At 34.8% G+C, this 22831-nt stretch overlaps 1 protein-coding gene across 1 annotated transcript; it reads left to right on the plus strand.

The window, feature by feature from the left end:
• Nucleotides 1–325: 325 nt before the first annotated feature.
• LOC149808246 (ubiquitin-ribosomal protein eS31 fusion protein) lies at nucleotides 326–20240 on the plus strand. Its single transcript, XM_089975385.1, has 5 exons — nucleotides 326–369; nucleotides 3574–3637; nucleotides 4104–4158; nucleotides 10319–10536; nucleotides 20062–20240. The coding sequence occupies exons 2-5, from the start codon at nucleotides 3590–3592 to the stop codon at nucleotides 20209–20211; spliced, it is 471 nt and encodes a 156-aa protein (XP_089831511.1). The 5' UTR covers nucleotides 326–369; nucleotides 3574–3589; the 3' UTR covers nucleotides 20212–20240.
• The last annotated feature ends 2591 nt before the right edge of the window (nucleotides 20241–22831 follow it).

Below are 22831 nucleotides of genomic sequence, written 5' to 3' on the forward strand. Positions count from 1 at the left end.
AATAATAATAATAATAATAATAATAATAATAATAATAATAACTGTTTTGATGTTGGGATGCAGATGGGTTATGGATTTAATAAACTTGTGGGGTTTGTTTTCCAGCATGAAATATCTTCCGGAGCATAACACGTGTTGTGCTTTTCATATTATTGCTTCTTTTACTCTCAAGCCAAGAAATGTTATACATTTTCCCAGATCGGAGTGAAATAAGTAAAATTTCCATCTTTTTAAATTTTTAAATATAGCATAACTATAATCTTGTCTTTAAAGCATTATTTAGTAAGAATAAAAAAGAAAAAAAATAATAATCTACGCATGCGCATTGGTAAACTTCCTTTTTTATTCTATCCGCCATCGAAGCAGAAGGTAATGAAAATGTTCCAATGAAAACTTATAAATTTTATATATACTCGCAAGAACCAGTTTATAACTAAAACATTTTTAGAAAAAATAATGCATCGTTCTATACATCTATGGATGTATTGGTTGAATAAGTAACTTCGAACAGACGAGAATTTAAATTTAGTCACATGCACGTGGCTGTGCCTGGTAGTAGTCTCGACGGCGCACAGACTTGATGTCTTTTACTTTTATCTAGAAGCACTTGTCTCCGACAATCCATGCAGCTATGTAGCACAGGTGGTGGTGTATTTTTTTTTAAATTTAGAAATACAATATCCTTAAAGAAAAGAAAAATTACACGGTGTAAAAAAAAAAGTCCTCTTATGCGGTTTCGACACCGACCTATGGGTTCGTTCCATACACATCATTGCGAATGTTATCCTCTCTAAATTTACACGTCATTATCATTAAATTTTGCTAAAAGTCCCTAATTTGTTGTAATACTTTGTTCATTTAGCTACTTAACGATGCTGGACTGAAAAAACTACTTGGTTGCAGATATACGATTACAGTAATAGTCACACGGTCATGTATGCGTCTTTACTCATTTTATATTAAATTTAAATCGTTCTTTTAAAATTTAACACGAAATTTAGTAAACCAAAGCGTGTTCAGTCCTGATTATTGAATGCTGTGCACCTTAACTTCCAGACGAAAATTTTCGATCTCCATCAGGGCTTCTGATAACAAACAAATGTGCTTCCTTGACACACTTAAATTAAAAGTTGAGCATTAAAACCCCAACCTGAGACAGAAAATGTTCGAGTATATGGATCTTACAAATTTCAAAATGTCAGATTAGAAAAAAGGTAAAATCACTGTTGTATGGACTTTAAAAGAAGAATATGAGAGTAATGTAATTGAGCACATGAATGCTCATTGCAGAATTTAAAATTAAATTCATGATCATCCAGTTCTGTAATTAAGATGCTTCACCCAATATTTGTTATTTTGGAGGGTGTGATGTATTCCTGTCTAAATAATGGCATATCAATTTTAATAAATGAATTTTTAAAGAATTACAAATAAGTACAACAGGGTTTTGTGTCTCTTTATTCCTGGCAATATAATGGACATTAATCCACTTCATGTATGAATAAATGCTTGCGAGAGGTGGACTGCAACTTTTGCTGGTGGAACTGTTTTCACCAAAATTCTAGTGAAACCTCTCTCTCACACACGTACAAGCATACACTTGCTGTAGAAACTGTAAAGTGGGACCCTTTAGCATCTTGTAAGGGCCTATAAAATTCAAAGGTGTGGTCCTTGAGATGCCATAAAATATTTTTTTAATGGATGGCGCTGCTCTGTGGTCATTTACAATGGTGGCCATGAGTTGAGAAATGAGCACGTTGAGTGGAATTTGTCACATTATAGGGTAGTGTGAATTTGTTTCAGACTGCGTAGCTTTCATTGTGACATCACAGCTTGCAACAATCACACCTTTAGGTTCATTTCATCCAAAAATATATAGGTATTTTAACATTGAATTTGCTATATTCACTTCTGGCATTTACATAATGACCTTCCAAAGGAATGTGCATGTATAAGAATCCAAATGAAGTGAATATTTGCCACTTAAAGGTATGTAGAATCAAATTCTAAAAAATGACAACCATTGCTGAAATTTTTTTTTTGAATGCCTACATGACCTATGTGACTTTTACTATAGTTTAAGTCAGACAACAGAAGATGTATCACGATACTTTTGTTTTGGTGCTACGTCTTACTGTCTATAAAGCTGCTTTTTGTAGCGTTTTCACAAAACAGCTCGCAGGAGAATGAGAGGTAACATTTTCAGGAATATCTCGCGAGGGAGCCGATATCAAAACTCAACTAATTTTAAATCTAATGATTATACTTTGTTTTTATCCAAATGGAATCAAATACTGACATTAGCAAACGGGCACATTTTCATGTTCCATTTAGCTGCCTGGAATGAGATGGAAGCGGGGATGCTGAAATTGGATTAGGTTGACGACTGTTTCTTTAATGAAATAGGTAGAATTATGCTAATGTTTAAGAAAATGTTTAGAAAACTTCATTTTGTTCAAGATATTTATTTATCATCCTTTTAACCAATTTTGACATTTCCAGCTTCATCTCATTCCAACAAACTGAAATGTAGGTCAAAGAAACTTGAAAACACATCCATTTGCTTGTTAGAATTTGAATTTATTAGGGAAAAAACCAGCAAGTGCAAGTAAAGCAACATGACTTTATAGAAAAGCATCTATATGGGCTGCCAAGTATGTGAGATGTTCCTGAAATTTTACTTCCTGTTCCAATGTTAGTTGACCTCATAACATTGCTACACACTGCCATTATCTAGGCATTAAGATGGTGAAATAAACAACACAAATATCAGGGGAGGTGTGTTATACTGTAAGATGTTAACCCTGATATTTATAATTTTGGGTAGCCGTTCTACTGCCTAAATGATTCAAATTCTGACTGAAGTAAATATAAGTGTTTTGAAGTTCCGTTGACCTACATGATATGTATCTTAGACCGAAAAAAACCCAGCTATCTAATAACTTTTTCAAAAATAATAAATTTTTATTTGTTTACTTAAAGAAACATGCTTAATTTAATTGGGTCTCAGCATTGCTGGCTTCCATTTCATTCCAGAAAGTTTAAAAGTAGGTCAGCAGAACTTGAAAACATCCAAAAAATTTTCAGTCAAAAGATAAAAAATACTGTAAATATGGTAAATGTGATCATTTGTGGTATTTTTACACTTAAATGCTGACAAAATAAATGGTTCCGTCTATGTTGAACGGACTTGAGCTTCTAATATATCTATGTCAACCGCTCCGGTGGCCTAGTGGTTAGAGTGTGAGCCTCGGATGCTGTAGGTCGTGGGTTTGATCCCCAGCCGAGTCATACCAAAGACTTTCAAAAATGGTACTAATAGCTGCCTCGCTTGGCGCTCAGCATTAAGAGGTTAATGTTAGGACTGATCGGCCTGGTGTCAGGATAGTGTGCCTGGGTGGGACATCATGCTACATGTCTGTGGCATGATGCCCCAGTGCTAGACATCACTATAAACTGCCACATTGTAGACATCATAGCGATATGACTGAAAAATTGTTAAAGCTACATTAAAAATCCAAGTCACACATATCTGTATCTGATTGTGATTCTTTTATATCTTTGTATTTACAGGGCGGAACAAGTAATCATGCAGATTTTTGTGAAGACCCTCACGGGTAAAACAATTACTTTAGAGGTATGACTTGTTAAACAACACATTATAGTTCAGGTCACCTAAAAATGATGCTAGTGAAGTTAGTCATCTGTTACTGCAACTGGAATCTGTTTGCTTTTAAACTTTATCAATTCCGAAGAGATACATCAGGTCCTAGAAGGTTATTGTTGCAAGCTTTTAAGCAAAGGATCGCCTACTTTTGGTTAATTGAAAGGCAATACAACAGTATAAATTCTTTAATTAAACCAGATATAGAAGTATTTATTGGTCATCTATCCTATGCAAGTGCTTAACTTCACCAGTTACATACTTCATGAACGAGTTTTGAACATTGCTACAACTAACTTTAGGTAGGTTGTAATGCATGCATTTGTGTATCAGTTTTATTTGGCAACTTTATGTAGCTTTAATACTGCATTACCTTAGGTTCAACTTGAACATAACAAAATCATGTTATAGACCGCTTGAAATTTTGTTTATTTTACAGGTTGAGCCGAGTGATACTATTGAAAATGTGAAAGCTAAGATCCAGGACAAGGAAGGTATAAAATGGGACCATTCAGATAATAAAAACGGTGGAATGAAATAGACTTTACACTGCTGTACTATGTAGGTTTACAGTTAGGCATCACTTTTACACAGAATAAGCATCTCTGCAATCTAGTAATCTAAGCACTGATGACAAACTTAGGACACCTAAGACATCTAATGATAAGGAACTAAGTTACCAATCCTGAGCTTGATCACTAGATCGTGGGATTTTTCTAATGAAAAAAATCCTGTATGGTATCAACTATGCCTTTGTGTTAAATTAGTTTCTTGGATGCTGTTGCATATAGTTGTAAATCTTTATACATACATTTTGAGTACTTCGCCATATCAGATGTAGGTCACATTGGGCTATTTTTAAGATTTTGGTGATGCAAGTACAATAATTATTACATTTAGTTCAGTTTTTGAACAACTGCTTATGCATTCATAAAACTGAATATGTGCATGCATCCTTAGGAGAACCACCGCCATAATTAAAAAGTCAGGGTGTATTTTTTTCTGCATCTTATATCATGTAGACTTTTAAATCGGGGGTTTGTTTAAGACAATGCTTTTACCATGATGAAATTAGGTGTGCGAGTTCATCTTAAGCACTGCTACACAATGTCAAATAATGGTCACTGTGACCTACTTGCTACAGTGATAATGTGCACCTGTTATATTTAGGTTGGAAATGGATTTGGGTATTAAAATGTCAAAGGTAAGGGTCACTGACTAGAAGAATAAAAATGGTTTCCACACGGTAGTATTTGTTCTACATCACATACCCAGATCAAACTTAGGGGATGGCTGGTACTTCATGCAGGGGAGAATGAGGTCTCTGGAGTGAAACGAGGTAAAATGTTTTTTTTGCATAAAAATAAATTGATCTACGTAGATGACTATTAAGCGATATGATGGGCGTATAAAATGCCATTTATAGTACTCTTGTTTGCTGCTTGAAGATTTGTCCATATGCAGACAGTTTTTTTTACACGGAGTAAGCATTTCTAGAGTCTAGTGATCTAAGCACTGATGACAAACTTAGGACACCTATGACATCTAATGATAAGGAACCAAGGTACCAATCCTGAGCGTGATCACTAGATCATGGGATTTTTCAAACCACAAAAGAAAAGCTATTCTGTGGGTACACGAGTACACTGCTGTAGCTTTAGCTTGCATGAAGGAAAGGGCAGACGGACTTGTGCGATACACTTAGCATCATTGGTGACAGTGTTAACCAATATATGCCATTATGTTTACATCATTTTCTTGGATGCTGTTGCTTATAGTCGTGAAACTTTAAATATGCATACATTTTGAGTACTTCACCCTATTAGAGGTAGGTCAGATTGGTCTATTTTTAATGGTTCAGTGATCTTGCACAATTTGTATTAAATCTTTTTCAGCTTTTGTAACACTTGCTTCCAGTCATAAAAATAGATACGTTTATTTATTGTTAAAAGAACTACACCGCCATAGCCAAAAAATGCCCTTGTCATATTTTTTTTATGCCTGTTTTGTACACTTTGTTGAATTGAGGTTAGTTTCTGTGACATAGCTTTTACCATAATGCAAATAGATGCGAACATACATTCTAAAGAGTATTTCACCACAATATCAAACACTGGTCACTATTGCCTGCTTGCTCTAGTTATTATGTTTAGGTTGGAATGAATGGACTTTACACAATACTTGAGTTGTGTCCATATACAGTTGGACATTCTAATACCACCATGTAAGCATCTTTACAGTCTAGTGATCTAAGCACTGATGACAAAACTTAGGACACCTATGACATTAAATGATAAGGAACTAAGTTACCAATCCTGAGCTTGATCACTAGATCATATCATTTTCATCAAGTTTATGCATACTGTTTAACAAGAGACTTGTACATGTCCTTGTTTTTGTACGCCTATATTTTAAGCTTTCCTTTATGAAAGTACTAACGAGCATGTGCGATACACTTGGCCTATCCATCGTTGGCATATTGAAAACAAATTGATGTCTTTGTGTTCAGTTTGTCTGCATTGCTCATGCAGCTATGAAACTATATGTGACTATATTTTGAGGAGTACTACACCACCACATAAAAATTGGGTTGCATTTAACAACTTTAAACTCTCAGTGAACATGTATATTTTTTCTTGCAAATTATTTTAATTTTTGTTATATTCAGGCCATGATGTAGAAAGTTGCTTTTCATCTGACGCCATGTTATCATAAAAGCTAGACTTGTCCAACATCTGCAGTTACCAAAATGTATTGATGGCTTGCAGTTTTGGTTAACCATGTTGATTTTTAGTCCAAAGGTCAAGGTTGCTGTGATTGAAGGAAGACCAGTGGCTTGCACATTATAACTTGTGCTGTCCATCACTTTGTGAATGGTTTGCACTAGGGCTAAGAAAGAACCATATCCATTTCATGGTCAAGGTTACTGTGATTGAAAGAAGAAAATTGCTTGCTGCATAATATTATGTGTTGTATACAAAACATTGTGGACGACATCCACTTGGGATAAAGAAGTATCATGTTGATTTGTGTATTGAAAGGTTAATGGTAAGGGTCACTGACTAGAAGAATAAAAATGGTTTCCACACAATAGTATTTGTTCTACATCACGTACCCAGATCAAACTTAGGGGATGGCTGGTACTTCACGCAGGGGAGAATTAGGTCTCTGAAGTGAAACGAGGAAAAATGTTTTTTTGCATAAAAATAAATTGATCTACATAGATGACTATTAAGCAATATGATGGGCATATAAAATGCCATTTATAGTACTCTTGTTTGCTGCTTGAAGATGTGTCCATATGCAGATATTTTTTTACACAGAGAAAGCATTTCTAGAGTCTAGTGATCTAAGCACTGATGACAAACTTAGGACACCTATGACACCTAATGATAAGGAACTAAGTTACCAATCCTGAGCTTGATCACTAGATCATGGGATTTTTCAAACCAAAATAGCAAAAGCTATTCTGTGGGTACATGAGTACACTGCTGTAGCTTTAGCTTGCATGCAGGAAAGTGCAGACGGACTTATGCGATACCCTTAGCATCATTGGTGACAGAGTTAACCAATATATGCCATTGTGTTTACATCATTTTCTTGGATGCTGTTGCTTATAGTCATGAAACTTTAAATATGCATACATTTTGAGTACTTCACCCTATTAGAAGTAGGTCAGATTGGCCTATTTTTAATGGTTCAGTGATCTTGCACAATTTGTATTACATCTATTTCAGCTTTTGTAACACTTGCTTCCAGTCATAAAAATAGATATGTTTATATATTGTTAAAAGAACTACACCGCCATAGCCAAAAAATGCCCTTGTCATATTTTTTTTATGCCTGTTTTGTACACTTTGTTGAATTGAGGTTAGTTTCTGTGACATAGCTTTTACCATAATGCAAATAGATGCGAACATACATTCTAAAGAGTATTTCACCACAATATCAAATACTGGTCACTATTGCCTACTTGCTCTAGTTATTATGTTTAGGTTGGAATGAATGGACTTTACACAGTGTTTGAAGTTGTGTCCATATACAGTTGGACATTTTGATGCCACCATGTAAGTATCTCTACAGTCTAGTGATCTAAGCGCTGATGACAAACTTAGGACACCTATGACATCAAATGATAAGGAACTAAGTTACCAATCCTGAGCTTGATCACTAGATCATGTCATTTTAAACAAGTTTACACATACTGTTTAACAAAAGACTTGTATATGTCCTTGGTTTTTGTATGCCTCAATTTTAAGCTTTGCTTTATGAACGTACAAACGAGCTTGTGCGATACACTTGGCCTCTCCATCATTGGCATATTGAAAACAAATTTATGTCTTTGTGTTCAGTGCATTGCTCATGCAGCTATGAAACTATATGTGCCTATATTTTGAGGAGTACTACACCACCATATAAAAATTGGGTTGCATTTAACAACTTTAAACTCTCAGTGAACATGTATATTTTTTCTTGCAAATTAGTTTTGTTATATTCAGGCCATAATGTAGAAAGTTGCTTTTCATCTGATACCATGTTATCATAACAGCTAGACTTGTCCACCATCTGCAGTTACCAAAATGTATTGATGGCTTGCAATTTGGTTAACCATGTTGATTTTTAGTCCAAAGGTCAAGGTTGCTGTGATTGAAGGAAGACCAGTGGCTTGCACATTATAACTTGTGCTGTCCATCACTTTGTGAATGGTTTGCACTAGGGCTAAGAAAGAACCATATCCATTTCATGGTCAAGGTTACTGTGATTGAAAGAAGAAAATTGCTTGCTGCATAATATTATGAGTTGTATACAAAACATTGTGGACGACATCCACTTGGGATAAAGAAGTATCATGTTGATTTGTGTATTGAAAGGTTAATGGTAAGGGTCACTGACTAAAAGAATAAAAATGGTTTCCACACAGTAGTATTTGTTCTACATCACATACCCAGATCAAACTTAGGGGATGGCTGGTACTTCATATAGGGAAGAATTAGGTCTCTGGAGTGAAAGAAGGAAAAAAAAATTTGCATAATAAGAAATCGATCTACATAGAGGACATTTAAGCAGTATGATGGGCGTATAAATGCCATTTATAGTGCTCTTGTTTGAACACTGTACAGACATGAAAATAGATGCATGTACCCTAAGAAGTGCTACAACAGCATACCAAGAAAAAGGCATGCTGTGGTCCTCCTTTTTATGCTCTTGAGATCATTACAGTTTAAATTAGAGTTTTGTTTCTGGCACACTTGCTTTATCATCATGAAAAGGGATGTGTGTAGCATACCTTTTATGACCGTATGATAATTTACACCTTTTTCTGTAGGTCAGTTTCCGTGATGCTAGGATGGTCATGAAACTATAAAAAGGATTTTTTTCTTTTATGTATACTTAACTCTTGTAAAAAAAATTTATTACTGATACCTTTCAGGCTCTAAAGATGATATTCCCCACATGTTTATGCGAGTTTCTTGTAATTAATACCACACAATAATATTGATGTCACTGCATAGCTTTTTTTTCCCCCATTAAGTTCCAATCGTGATATTGTCAGTTGCCGAAACAGTCCGGACATGCTAGTTGCAATATTAATAGAACTATAGTTGATTTGTACATTTGGCCCAGTAGCAAGCATTTTAGCATATTTTAATCTATATATACGATTAGTTTTACAAATGCTTTTGAAACAAACCGGGGCCTATTCTGAATTTTTCTCAGCGTATGTGCTGCCAACACTGATTTGAATTACCATTCGGCATCACATCATAAAAGGTTTACTTTGGAATATGCCAAAAATTGGTTTTGCATTCAGCATCAAATACTGATATACATCATGCTTGTTTTGCACATTGTCACAAATTTTAGCATTGGACATGGTGTCTTGGACAATGTGATTGGTAGCAAAAAGCACATAGAGGTTAGGAAAGTAGATGATAGCTTTTTGATGTGTTGGAATTTTTTAGATTCAAAGATTAACATATATTGTATAATCCTTGAGTTCAGTTTTCCGCGGATGTGCAGACACCACTGCGAATCTCGCAGTATTATTATTGTTCACACAAGTATCAAGAATATTGTAAACCTGGGAGGCAACTCGTTAACTGTAGAGGAAGGTTTAAGCTGCATATTATGCACGTTAGGCTTTTCAACATAATTCACGTTGTGCAGTGAGTGATATTTTTGTTTTTGCATGATGTTTTCTTACTTGTGATGACGGCTATGATGACACATCTTAGGACACCGATGAATTCCTATGATATCAATCCACGTTACCATACCTGAGCTTGCATCATCAGTGAGAAACGTGCACCTTCATCAAACACTGTTCTTTCTCACGTCTAAGCTTGTAATCCAGAGGTTGCATATTCCAGCCTGGTCAGCTGCCTTATTCTGTCTCTCATAAAATCAGTTGTCTCGCATTTCCTTGGCGTGATGTAGCTAGTAATATTCTCAGTGCTTCATTGTAAAGTCAAAATGTTGAAGTGATGCAAATGTATGTCAGCGCTTCTTATTCTTTAGTTTGATTTGGTTTGTGTCGAGTTTTTATCCCCATACTACAATAAAGTTAAATAGAATACTGTCTCGGAATCTGTGCAAGACAAAGCTCATTCAAAATTGGAGTTTATTTATGTTCTAGTATTTGATCCATTTCAGGTATCCCTCCTGACCAGCAGAGGCTAATCTTTGCTGGCAAACAACTTGAAGACGGTAGGACCCTCTCAGACTACAATATCCAGAAGGAGTCCACCCTCCACCTTGTGCTTCGACTTAGGGGTGGAGCCAAGAAACGCAAAAAGAAGAACTACACTACTCCAAAAAAGAACAAGCACAAGAAAAAGAAGGTCAAGTTGACAGTACTGAAGTTTTATAAGGTTTGTATTAACAGAAGTTTATACAACCTTGGAATTGCGACAATTTGAATTGAAATTTGTGATTTTTTTAAGACTTTTTGAAAAGGTCTGGAGGAATGAAAATAAATTTTAAAATCAATATATGATTCACTTTTACCAGATAAAGGTAAGGGGAAGATACATTTGCTTTGATGAGGTGTCTGATCTAGAACAAATTTAAATTACTATGTTCCTATTTCAGTTTATCCATGTCTGAACAATTATTGTTAGTGAATAAATTTGGCAGCATGTTACATTGAGTTTAAGCTGGATTGCTCATTCAGGAATTATAAAAAGAGGGTCTTTAAAGCCCATACTGGGGAAAAAAAAAATTCAGTTTACAGAAATGAGAGTTGCAAAAAAATTAATCTGTTGGCATTGTTTGAAGCAAATTCAAACATTTTTTGTTTGTGGCCTCTCCTGCCACAATCCTATGCCACGAATAGAACTCTCCATACTTGAATACCACTTCCCCCTTGAATTATTTTGGACTAGAACCTACATTTTTTTCCGTCCAGTATGCTGCTTTGGCTATAAATGTGAGTTAATGCTGAAGATTTTATTGCCAATCTTCTAAATTTTCTAGTGAAATTGATCGTCATTTGCTTCATTGGCAAGAAGTACACCCAGACATTAATCAACAAGATTAAAAAATATAGGTCAAATCAATTGCTTCACAGCTAAAACAAATTGAAATCAGTATCAGAAGTATCATAAGCTGCAATGATGACAAACTTAGGACACCATATGAGTGTTGTTGATTATTCCAATGCATTACCATAGCTGAGCAGCTTAGATTTTGTCTATAAAAACCTTCAATGGGAATAAGCGAAAGGTTTAGTAATGTTTAAAAAAATCCCAAGAATTAATCAAATTTGGCATCATGCATCCTGGTAAGATGTGTTTCCAATTTGTACAAACGATGCCAGCATTGAACAGTACCTCAACACAATAGTGACTATATGGTGCCCAGTAACAGTATGTTTTAAAAACAACTTTTCATTATCAGATGTGGTTGCCTTTACTGAAATTTAAACAAAAATTCTTAACAACTCCCTCTTTGTAAAATCAGAACAGAATTTGAATAAATTTAACGAAAAGCACACTGGCTTGAAGGCCTAAGTTTGCACTAATGAAGTAAATCTGCCATTAATTTTTGGCTGGCATTACGAAAAGAATTGTGGGAGGGGCAGCACTTTTTTCAGCATATGATACATGGTTGCCAGTATATTTGGTGGAAGACTAGGAAGAAATGACACAAGCTAATGGCAAGCTTTCTTGTATACAAAATACAAAATCTAGAAAGATATCAAATAATTTTGTTGAAAGAGCACTTTACAGATAGGAATGAAATTTGACACAAAGAACACTGGCATAATGGCCTTTCAAATTTGTAGAAATTATGCAGAGCTGTCATCAGATATGCCCAGTGTAAAAAAAAAAAAAAAAGATCACTTGCATCGGTTCTGCATTTAACTTCTATCCAAATTATGCCAATCTGCTACCAAATATGGCCACTACTATTGAAATTAGAAAGCCCACAGGAACAAATTTTTGCATGCCCCAGATAAGAATTTCATGCAATTTGACAGAAAATATGTTGGAATGAACCCTTGTGAATTTTCAAATAATGATTCTCAACCTTCAGAAATGGCCACCATTATTAAAAATAAAGAAACCCCAAACCGTTAAATGACTTACCAAAACCACTGAACAGAATTTAACCAGATTGATGCAGAGGTCTATGGCTTGAATAAGGTCTTTGAAATTTGTACAACAAATATGACTGGAATTTTTTAAAAGAAATAAACTTTACCAAAAAAAAGCATCCGAAATTTGCCAGGTTCGGGGGTGGCTGCACGCCTTCATGAAGGCCTTTCAGGTTGGATAAGATTTTGTTAATGGCAATTTTAAATATATTTTATAGCTTCTTACACACACAGTCAACAGAATTTTGACTAAAAAACCATTATGGCTGCCATTACAAAAAATTTAAAGAATTCAAATAATTGCTCTGCCATTACTGTTTGACATATGTAAATAACATTTCACAGAATTAAGAGGTTAGTGTTAGGACTGGTTGGCCTGGTGTGAGGATGTGACTGGGTGGGACATCGTAGCAATATGATTGAAAAATTGTTCAGGCTACTTTAAAAATCCAAATCAAAAACACCATAATCGATTGTGAAGAGGGAGAATACTACTTTTTAGTTCCATGCAAAACGCAAAGGTTAGTAAAACTCCTGTGCAAAGGGTAAGCTGTATAGGTCTTCAAATCCAGTATAGTTGATCTGAATTTGTTCTCTTCATAAGTTAAAATATAAAACAGTGTCATTATTACATGCTTTTGCTGTTAAATTTTTGAGTTAATAAATATAATTTGTTTTTGGTGATGATTTGTGTCAGTTTAAATGTAAAATCCTTTGTAATATTTGTAAATAATGAGAAAAAAGAAAACTCTTCTTTATTTTAAGTGATTTACACACCATGTATCTATGATATGGGGATTGCAACGGTTTTTCAGTTAAATAAAACTGATCGGCCATAAAATGTTGCTTTCATTTAACAAAGTTGTAGAACAATGGAACAATGTTTAATATTTTTATCAGGTTAAAGTATAGGTGCCGTTAAAAGAGAACTGCTCCTGTACATTTATTAACATTTTGAACTTGTGAGCAAAGATGTAAGTAACAAATATTAAAATTTACACTTGGTTATGTTATGGGGTTTAATGCCATTTTTCAGCACTTGGGGCCCCTTTTACTCTAGCAGCCAACTATAATCGATGATTAGTGGGTTAAGTAGAACCGATTATCAATTGTGAAATTCTGATAGATTCCCATCACTATTAATAATACTAATACAATCTGTTGCATAGTACATGTATTTTTCATGAACTAAGCTGGAGAGCTGAACCTGCCTTTAGAGGTCACCTGTCTACAAAGGAAACTTTGTCCTTTTTCCATGGGTATCTGCTGTAACAGGTTTTCAATACTTAGAGAAAAAATGTTAAAAACGTTTTCCTTCATGTTGGGATTGAAACCTGGTTCGCTTGCACATGTTTGACACCACTTGACCAAATGATTGACAATAATGGCAGATCAGATTCTTTGGTCATAATGTCACCTTTCTTGAGTGCATAAATGAAACCTAATTCATTGGAGTGAATTGCAGAATTATTTCTCTTCACAATTGAAGTCAGTATTGGCTATATGAAAAGCTGCAATGATGACACTCTTAGGACACCATATGAGACTTGTTGATTATACTCAAGCGTTACCATGGCTGAGCAGCTTAGATTTTGTCTCATTGACCTTTGAAAACCTTCATGGGAAAAGTAAGTAAAACGTCTAGTGTTGAAATGTAGACCTTTTTTGCTTGAAGTAAATCTGAGCATCTCTTGGTACATTGGCATTTTCAACATCTCAAAATTTGCAAGACCAGTTTCAGCCAAACTTGGCAGTGACCATCCTGTTTTATCTATTTCCAAACATTGGCAGTCCATTATCAAAAAATGGATGTATGTACTAGTGTTTAATGGCACCAAATGATACACAAAGTACCATGGCTTTTAAGGTCTTTAATATTTGAATCAATGATACCAGTTTGTCTATAAATAAGGCTGCCATTTTTAAAAATATAAGAAATGTAAACACATTTCCCACAAATAATTAGGCCTGTTCCAGTAAAACATGCCTGGGATTCTGGGAAGACACTTTTAATGTGGTGTACTCAGTCATTGATGCAGTTAGAATTTTCTTCTCATTTTAAAATGAACTATGTGAAAATCAAAGTACCTTATGAGAGCTTGACCAAAATTGGCAGAATTTTAAAAAAATGCAGTTATGAAGACCTTTCGGTCTTGTGTAGATCATGCTGATGTCATTAATTATGGTTTCAGGTACCGCAGGTTGGGGGAAAAAACTTGTTTAGCTTCAGTTACTTTATGTAAACAAACTGATCCACACAGTATCCATACATGCCAACCATTGCGCTTTTGCCGTGATCGTTGTACTTTTTTTTTATACTAAATTACGCCTTACATGTAAATGTATTTGAATTGCACGTTTTCGATATATCCCCCTCCCCCAAAAATTAATTTGTTTGAAAGTGCCACTAACCGACACAGATTTAATTTGACAAAATTCACTGGTTTTTAAGACAATTAAAATTTGTAGAAACTTTGCGAGCTGTCTTCAGATATGCTCACTGTTATAAACAATGGCGGTCCCATACATGATTTTTCTTAACCACCATTAAACAGACATTGACAGATTTTCACCTTGGAATCATAACTTTTCAGTTTTAGACAAATTATGGTAATCAGCCATCAAATACAGCCACTATTACTGATAGTATAAAACCCATAAAATGCCACATCACAGATCATGATTTGTTACAACTTTTTGGGAATGAAGGCATTTTGAATTTGTACAGTGATGATGGCCCACCTTCAAATGTGGCCACCGTTACTATAAATAGATAATCTTTTAAATGGTTTACCCAAACCACTGAACAATATTTGACCAAATTGACATCTATGGCTTTTTCCAGTTTATATAAATGAATCCTTGTTAACGAATATGGCTGGAATTTCTGTAAATATAACAAATATAGACCTCTTACCAAACATTTAATAGAATTTTGCCAGATTTGGCACTCACAAAATCCCATGATAAAGGGCTTGGAAGGTTATAGATTATGTTGATCCAGAATTAAATATTTTTTTGCGACTTGTAAAAATACCTGGATGAAATTTGACTAAAAGCATTCTAGCTCAAAAATGTGCTGATGCACTTAAAGATTAGGCTGCTGCGTCTAAATGGAGAAAAACCTCTTAAATTGCATTGTGTTGTGTAGGGAACAAAATTACTCATGCTGAACCAAATCGAATAGAAGTTGTCCAGCTTTTTCAAGTTGAAATGTTCCAATTGAAAGTTTGTAAGACAGAATTTTTACTCTTATGTTCATGTCTCTATATGCACAGAAAATATGAGTAATCTAGTTTATTTCCAAATTGAAAGTAAGAAAGCACACATTTGGAAGAAAAATGATTATTTAAAAAAAAGGGTTTATAGTATTGAAATGTATCTTGCAAAACAGGTTGACATGCTACCATTGCACCAAGTGATTGACATCATGGCAGGTAACATTCTTTAGTTAAGAGTCGCAAGTGCAAAAATAACATTGATAATTCAGTTTAGTTGTCAGAATTATTTCTCATGGAAAATCCACTTTTACTAGCATTAAAAAATCCATTGTAAATATTTTTTTGCGATATCCAAAATTGGATCAAATTTGTAATGGTTCAAAAGTTCAAGTTGGTATGAGTTGTATGTAAAGCTGCAATGATGACAAACTTAGGACACCATATGAGTTATTCTGATTATACCAATGCGTTACCCTAGCTGAGCAGCTTAGATTTTGTCTCTCTGTCCCTTAAAACCCTTAATAGTGGAAATAAGTACAAGATCTGGTGATAGAATGAAGACCTTTTTCTTTCTTTTAGCTAACCTAGCCATCCTTTACTGGATTTGGTATTCTCAAAATTCACCAAAGCAGTTGCAGTCAAACTTTGCAAAAAAAACATTGCAGCATGAATGTGCTTCAGTTCATTACAAATGACACCAGACCATTATGTATGTATGTAAATAGCATTAAATGGCACCTTAACAGACTATTGGCTAAATGGTGTCAGATGAAAGTAAAATTCAGAAAACTGTCCATTCTCAACATTGTTGTCATTTCTGAAACTAAAGAACCTTTAAACAACTTCTTTTCAAACTCCTGAACACAATTGGACATGAAGCATTCAGGCATAAAGGTCATTACAATTTTTACTTGTCATGTGGATCTGCTATTAATAATGGCTGCCATTACAAAAAATTGAAAGAATTCAAATAATTGCTTTGTCATGACTATTTGACAGATATCAATGAAATTTCACAAAATTAAGAGGCTAGTGTTAGGACTTGGTGGCCTGGTGTATGGGTGGGACATCGTTGCGATATGATTGAAAAATTGTTCAAGCTACTTAAAAAATCCAAATCAAAAACACCATAATCGATTATGAAAAGGGAGAATACTACTTTTTAGTTTCATGCAAAACGCAAAGGTTAGTAAAACTCCTGTGCAAAGGGTAAGCTATATAGGTCTTCAAATCCAGTATAGTTGATCTGAATTTGTTCTCTTCATAAGTTAAAATATAAAACAATATAATACTCCGTAGGTGTAATATTTTGTAATTTGGAACATATAGTCATTATTACATGCTTTTGCTGTTAAATTTTCGAGTTAATAAATTTAATTTTCTTTGATGATTTGTGTCAGTTTAAATGTAAAATCCTTTGTAATATTTGTAAATAATGAGAAACAAGAAAACTCTTCTTTATTTTAAATGATTGACACACCATGTATCAATATGGGGATTGCAATGGCTTTTCAGTTAAATAAAACTGATCAGCCGTAAAATGTTGCTTTCATTTAACAAAGTTGTGTAACAAGAGAACAATGTTTAATATTTTTATCAGGTTAACGTATGCATGTCATTAAAAGAGAATTATTCCTGTACATTTATTAACATTTTGAGCAAAGATGTAACTAACAAATATTAAAATTTAGTCTCGTGTTGTTATGGGGTTTAATGCCATTTTTCAGCACAAGATAGACTATACATGGCGGCCAGTATTAATGGTGGAGGAAGAATCCGGGGAAAATCCCGGATAAAACCACTGACCTACGATAAGCTGCTGGCAAGCCTTCTCACATACCCACATTGCCCAAGCCTGAGAATTAAACCCACGCAGACAGGTGAGATGGTATTGATCCAAAATGGTGAGCAGTTTCAGCCACTCTGGGACCCCTTTTACTCTTAGTAACAGATTATAACTGATGACCAGTGGGTTAAGTAAAACCGATTATTGATTGTGAAATTCTGATAGATTCCCATCACTATTAATAATACTAATGCTATCTGTTGCATAGTACATGTATTTGTCATGAACTAGGCTGAAGAGTTGAACCTGTCTACAATGGAAACTGTCCTTTTCCCATGGGTGTCTGCTGTAAACAGGTTTTACACTACTTAGAGAAAACACGTTTAAAAAAGTTTTCCTTCATGTTGGGATTGAAACCTGGTTCTCTTGCATATGTTTGACACCACTTGACCAAATGATTGACAATAATGGCAGATCAGATTCTTTGGTCATAATGTTATCTTTCTTGAGTGCATAAATGAAACCTAATTCACTGGAGTGAATCGCAAAATTATTTCTCTTCACATTTGAAGTCAGTATTGGCTATATGAAAAGCTGCGATGATGACACTCTTAGGACACCATATGAGACTTGATTATACTTATGCGTTACCATGGCTGAGCAGCTTAGATTTTGTCTCCTTGACCTTTGAAAACCTTCATGGGAAATGTAAGTAAAACGTCTAGTGTTGAAATGAAGACCTTTTTAGCTCGAGGTTCATCTGACCATCTCTTGGTACATTGGCATTTTCAACATCTCAAAATTTGCAAGACCAGTTTCAGCCAAACTTGGCAGAGAGCATCCTGTTTTATCTATTTCCAAACATTAGCAGTCGATTATCAAAAAATGGATGTATGTACTAGTATTTAATGACACCAAATGATACACAAAGGACCATGGCTTTTAAGGCCTTATATATTTGTATCAGTGATACCAGTTTGTCTGTAAATAAGGCTGCCGTAAAAAAAAAAAAAGAAGAAGAAATGTAAACATATTTCCCACATATAATTAGGCCTGTTCCAGTAAAACATGCCTGGGACTTGGGGAAGACACTTTTAATGTGGAGTACTCAATCATTGATGCAGTTAGAATTTTCTTCTCATTTTAACACATTAACCTGGAGCTTTTTGCCATTTTTGCCTGAATATCGAGTAGGAAACACATTTTGAAAGCTATTTCTGAATAGACTCGAAAACACCAAATCCCCGGTCATCTTTCAATAACATACTGCCTAGTTGTGTTAGAAACATCATTTTTCGTTGGCTATTTGACTCACGCGTGAGCAGAAGGGTAAAAGTTTTTTTGTTGTTGTTTTTTGTTTTTTTTTTCTAAACGGAGCCATTATTTTTGTAGTGCAACTAGATATTCCAGATTATTTGGTATCATTGTAGAGCTACATCTGTCTACCTCTCTATAATACCATCCACTTTAGTGTATCATGCATGACCATAACCCTACAGAGCTCGGCAGTAGGCTACTACCTCCTGCCCCGTAAAGTCGTCGCTAGGGGTTAATGTGTTAAAAAGAACTGTGAAAATCAAAGTACCTTATGAGAGCTTGACCAAAATTGACAGCATAAAAAAAAAAAATGCAGTCATGAAGACCTTTCAGTCTTGTGTAGATTATGCTGATATCATTAAATATGGGTTCTGTACTGCAGGTTGGGGGGAAAAACTCATTTTGATTCAGTTACTTTATATAAACAAACTGATCCATACATGCCAACCATTACACTTTTGGCATAATCATTGCGCTTTTTTCACTAAATTGCATGTAAATGTATTCGAATTGCACATATTTGATATATCCCCCTCCCCAAAAATGTTTTGATTTCTTATTTTCATTAACATCGCATTCATTCCACAGACCTTACTCTAGAAAAGATGGCTTTTATGTAATTGTGACCCAAGAGTATGTTTGTCATAAGTAGTCAGTATTTTTGTATTCGGGGGTTGGCAGCTATGCAGCATAACCATCCAGGCATACGGATCTTTCAGTATCAAATAAATGATGCTGATCTGCCGTCCGATGTGGATGAAGATATGAAATATAGATTCTTGAAATTGTTTTCGTGATATATGCAATAAAAACAACTCAAGAATTGGAACAGAAATTCTACCAAAGGCATGGATTTCTTAACCAACTTAATTTGGTTATTAGACTGATGTCAGAAATGTTTTTGACATTTATTATATATTGGCATTTCAGTTGTAAATCAATCTGATCATTTGGACTTTTCTTAAACTTTGTATTCAGATTCTGTATGTTAATGTTTTCGCAAGTTACTCTGACATAAAATAAATTTTTATTGCAATGTAAGTGTTCAAAGAAAATATGATTAGTAGAGAGCAAGACCACAAAGTTGTCAAAGCAAACAGGATTATCCCAATATTGCACTGTTAATACATTATATAGTTATTTACATTTTTCTCACGAAAATATGGCATGTACCCAGATATTCCCCTTGGGCTCCTATATGCAGAACTGATTGTGGACGTCCTTGTCTTGATAGGATTAAATAATTTAAAACCAACCATGAGATTGGCAAACTTGAATAAAAATCATTCCCTTGCCATTGAAGTTGTGATCTGATGGATCTGATGCCACATGTTGTCCTCTTGGTTGAAAGTTGGCATGTGGGTGCATTTTAGAAAGTTACTTGATCATGATAACTTAGTTTTCATATTTTAGTGGCTTTTGTATTTTTAGATGTGTATCAAATTAATCCTTGTTTGTATTTACTATTTGACAGGTTGATGAAAATGGTAAAATAACTCGCCTGCGACGGGAGTGCCCAAATGAAGAATGCGGAGCTGGAGTGTTTATGGCCTCACACTTTGACAGACAGTATTGTGGCAAATGTTGTCTTACTTACGTCTTTAACAAACCAGAAGACAAGTAAACTGCAATAAAATATGTAGTCTGTCTGGATCTGTGGTTCAGGTTTCCTTTTTTATCCCCCACCCTGGTAGTGGACCATAATAGCCTTTATGATTATAAATGTTCTGACCTTGTTATTGCTGTTCAAACAAGTTGCACAACAGTCATATTAGACCATAAGAACTTGTGTGGTGATCTTATCATCCATTGTCTGTTCATCCTTTTGCACAAGTTTGTTATTGCTACTCCTGTTGAACTATTTAAGGGATTGCCATTAAGTTTTACATATATGCCATAGTCCAGATGGTCCTAACTGAAACAGGGTACTGCTTGGACATCCGATATGACTGTCATCTTGATAATCTTGTTATTGCTACATTTCTAGAATGGATGAGCATATCAGCATGGGGTTTTCTTTAAAGACTTTGTATTCTGTCTAATTGGTCCTGAATGGAAGTGGTGTCAATCTGATGTCCAACTTCACTACCACAGCAGCCATCTTGAAGCTATTAATGCTACTAGTCCTAAGTGGATTGTCATATCAACAAGGGCTTTTTCACTAAAAGACTTCTATGATGTTGGTGAATTCAAATGGTGCTGATTTGATATTTATTATGACCACCACAGCAGTTGTCTTGAAAATCTTCTTTGTTACTCCTTTTGAATGGATGGGCATAACAACATGTGGGTTTTCACTAAAAGACTTGTTACGATGTCTAGTTGGTTCTAACTGAAATGGTAAAAATCTTACATCTGCTTGAAAATCTTGTGTTAAAATTGTAGAAGCCATGAAAATTAGGCCGTTTAGTATTGTAACTGACGGGAGCAGTGGTTATGATAAAAAGTTGTACCCAATCTGTGTAAGAGACTGACCAAAAAAGAGCAAAGATAGCGTGCTCTTCTTTCATTACCAGAATTAACAGTAGATTCCACTGGAGAAAAATTGTTTATTTGCTTAGTAATGCTTTGAATAAATGGAAGTTGGCAGAACTGTATGGGGTTTTCAGCTGATAATGCATCTGTGATGACAGGAATTCATAGAGGAGTTGCATTCTATATTTTTTGAAAAATGTCTCCATCAGTGTATATCAGGTTGTCCCTGACATGATACACCTTGCTGCAGGAAAGGCTGCCAATAAATTAGGAGGAGAACCCCTGAAGTCTCAAGTTGGCTTTCTACCTGACAACGTACTTCATGCACACAGAGTTGATGTGCAGTGGCACCTTATTTCCCAGCTACAAGATCCAACAACTGGAAGATGCATATTTCCTCTCCTTTGTCGGGTTATGAAAGGAATATTGGTTCCTTACCATTCTAATGCTGACTGTGATGGACTGTTCAGTATTGTTAACAAAAATAAAACTGAATTCAGATCTTGGCTTTGTAACCCAGCACTTGGTTCTCCACTGGTGTGCAAACCATTTATAATCTTGGCAGGTACGAAGTGTTTTGAAATACAATATGAGAGACTTGTTTTTTAAAGCTCAAAGTGCTCTATATGAAAATTTGAAGCAGTAATTGATGTTAAAAGAGCAGAATGGGTAAATAAATAACTTTGTACATATGCTCATTGAATTTTATTATGTTAGATGTGGATTACCCTTTTTCTGCTCAGATTACTCTTTTTGTCCACTTGGATTACACTTTTTCTTGGGGTGGGTTGGGGTTGGCATGTGTGCTGATTTAGTTATAATTTTTGGCTGCATCCCACTGTTAAAGATTTGCTCCAGAGCAGATGATTAAAAAAGCTGCCATGTAGTATATGAACAGTATACCAAAAAACAATTTGATAATTGGATATCAGAATAAGAAAGCGTGGTCCATGGGATATACTTGTAATACTGTACAATAATAACGAACCTCACTGTTCAATGCACTAAAGTTCAAAACTTTTTAAATACACCTTGGATCTCCAATTAGTGACCTACATGCCTTTTCAGTTTCTGAATTTTTCATTTGATGAAGATTTAGACGCCAATTGCAAACAGGTAATGGAGTTCAGGCCATGGTCAGAATTTGAACTCTAGTGAAAAGGTGTTTTTAATTACTTACTGCAGGAAAAATTTAGAATATTATTAGTAATACTATCATCCTGGAACATACTGGGAAAGTCACATTCTGCATATTGAGGAGAAAGTGATATGGCTTCAAACAAGATTTTGAGGTGAGGTCCTTGAAAAAGGGAGTTGCGAATGTATTAAAAAGCAGTCAAGTGCAAAGTTTAATTCATTAGTATTGATTATGCTTTGAGCATGGAATCATTTTGATTGGCTGTCATTGATTTGCAGTTGTCCAACAACAGTAAAGAAATGATTGCAAGAAATGTGCTTGGTGTTAATTTTTATTTAAGGATTCTGCATGTATTCATTGAATTGTTGAAACCTGTGCACAGAATTAACAGTTGCGTGTTATCAACTTTTTTCACTTGCTTCATATCTTGTCTGCTTGGGTTGAATTTGTAGGTAACATTTCTGAGTCAAACCATGAAATGTGTTGCATTCAGTTATGACTGGTGGCTGTTGTTATTTCAAGGTAAAACGATAACCACCAATCGGAACTAACTGTAGCTTGCTCATTGTATGATGCTGAAAGCAAACTTGATCCAAATAGATGCAAAGCAGCAAATAACTTTTGAGCCTAA

Source organism: Sinohyriopsis cumingii, chromosome 1 (genome assembly GCF_028554795.1).
Source record: "Sinohyriopsis cumingii isolate HCF-2022 chromosome 1, ASM2855479v2, whole genome shotgun sequence".
NCBI lineage: Eukaryota > Metazoa > Mollusca > Bivalvia > Unionida > Unionidae > Sinohyriopsis > Sinohyriopsis cumingii.

What these genes read in the sequence shown, in the direction of transcription:
- LOC149808246 (XM_089975385.1), top strand. Translation starts at nt 3,590, where the DNA reads ATGCAGATTTTTGTGAAGACCCTCACGGGTAAAACAATTACTTTAGAG. An exon ending in TAAGATCCAGGACAAGGAAG is followed by an intron (nt 4,159 to 10,318) that starts GTATAAAATGGG and finishes GATCCATTTCAG; the next exon opens with GTATCCCTCCTGACCAGCAG. An exon ending in CAGTACTGAAGTTTTATAAG is followed by an intron (nt 10,537 to 20,061) that starts GTTTGTATTAAC and finishes ACTATTTGACAG; the next exon opens with GTTGATGAAAATGGTAAAAT.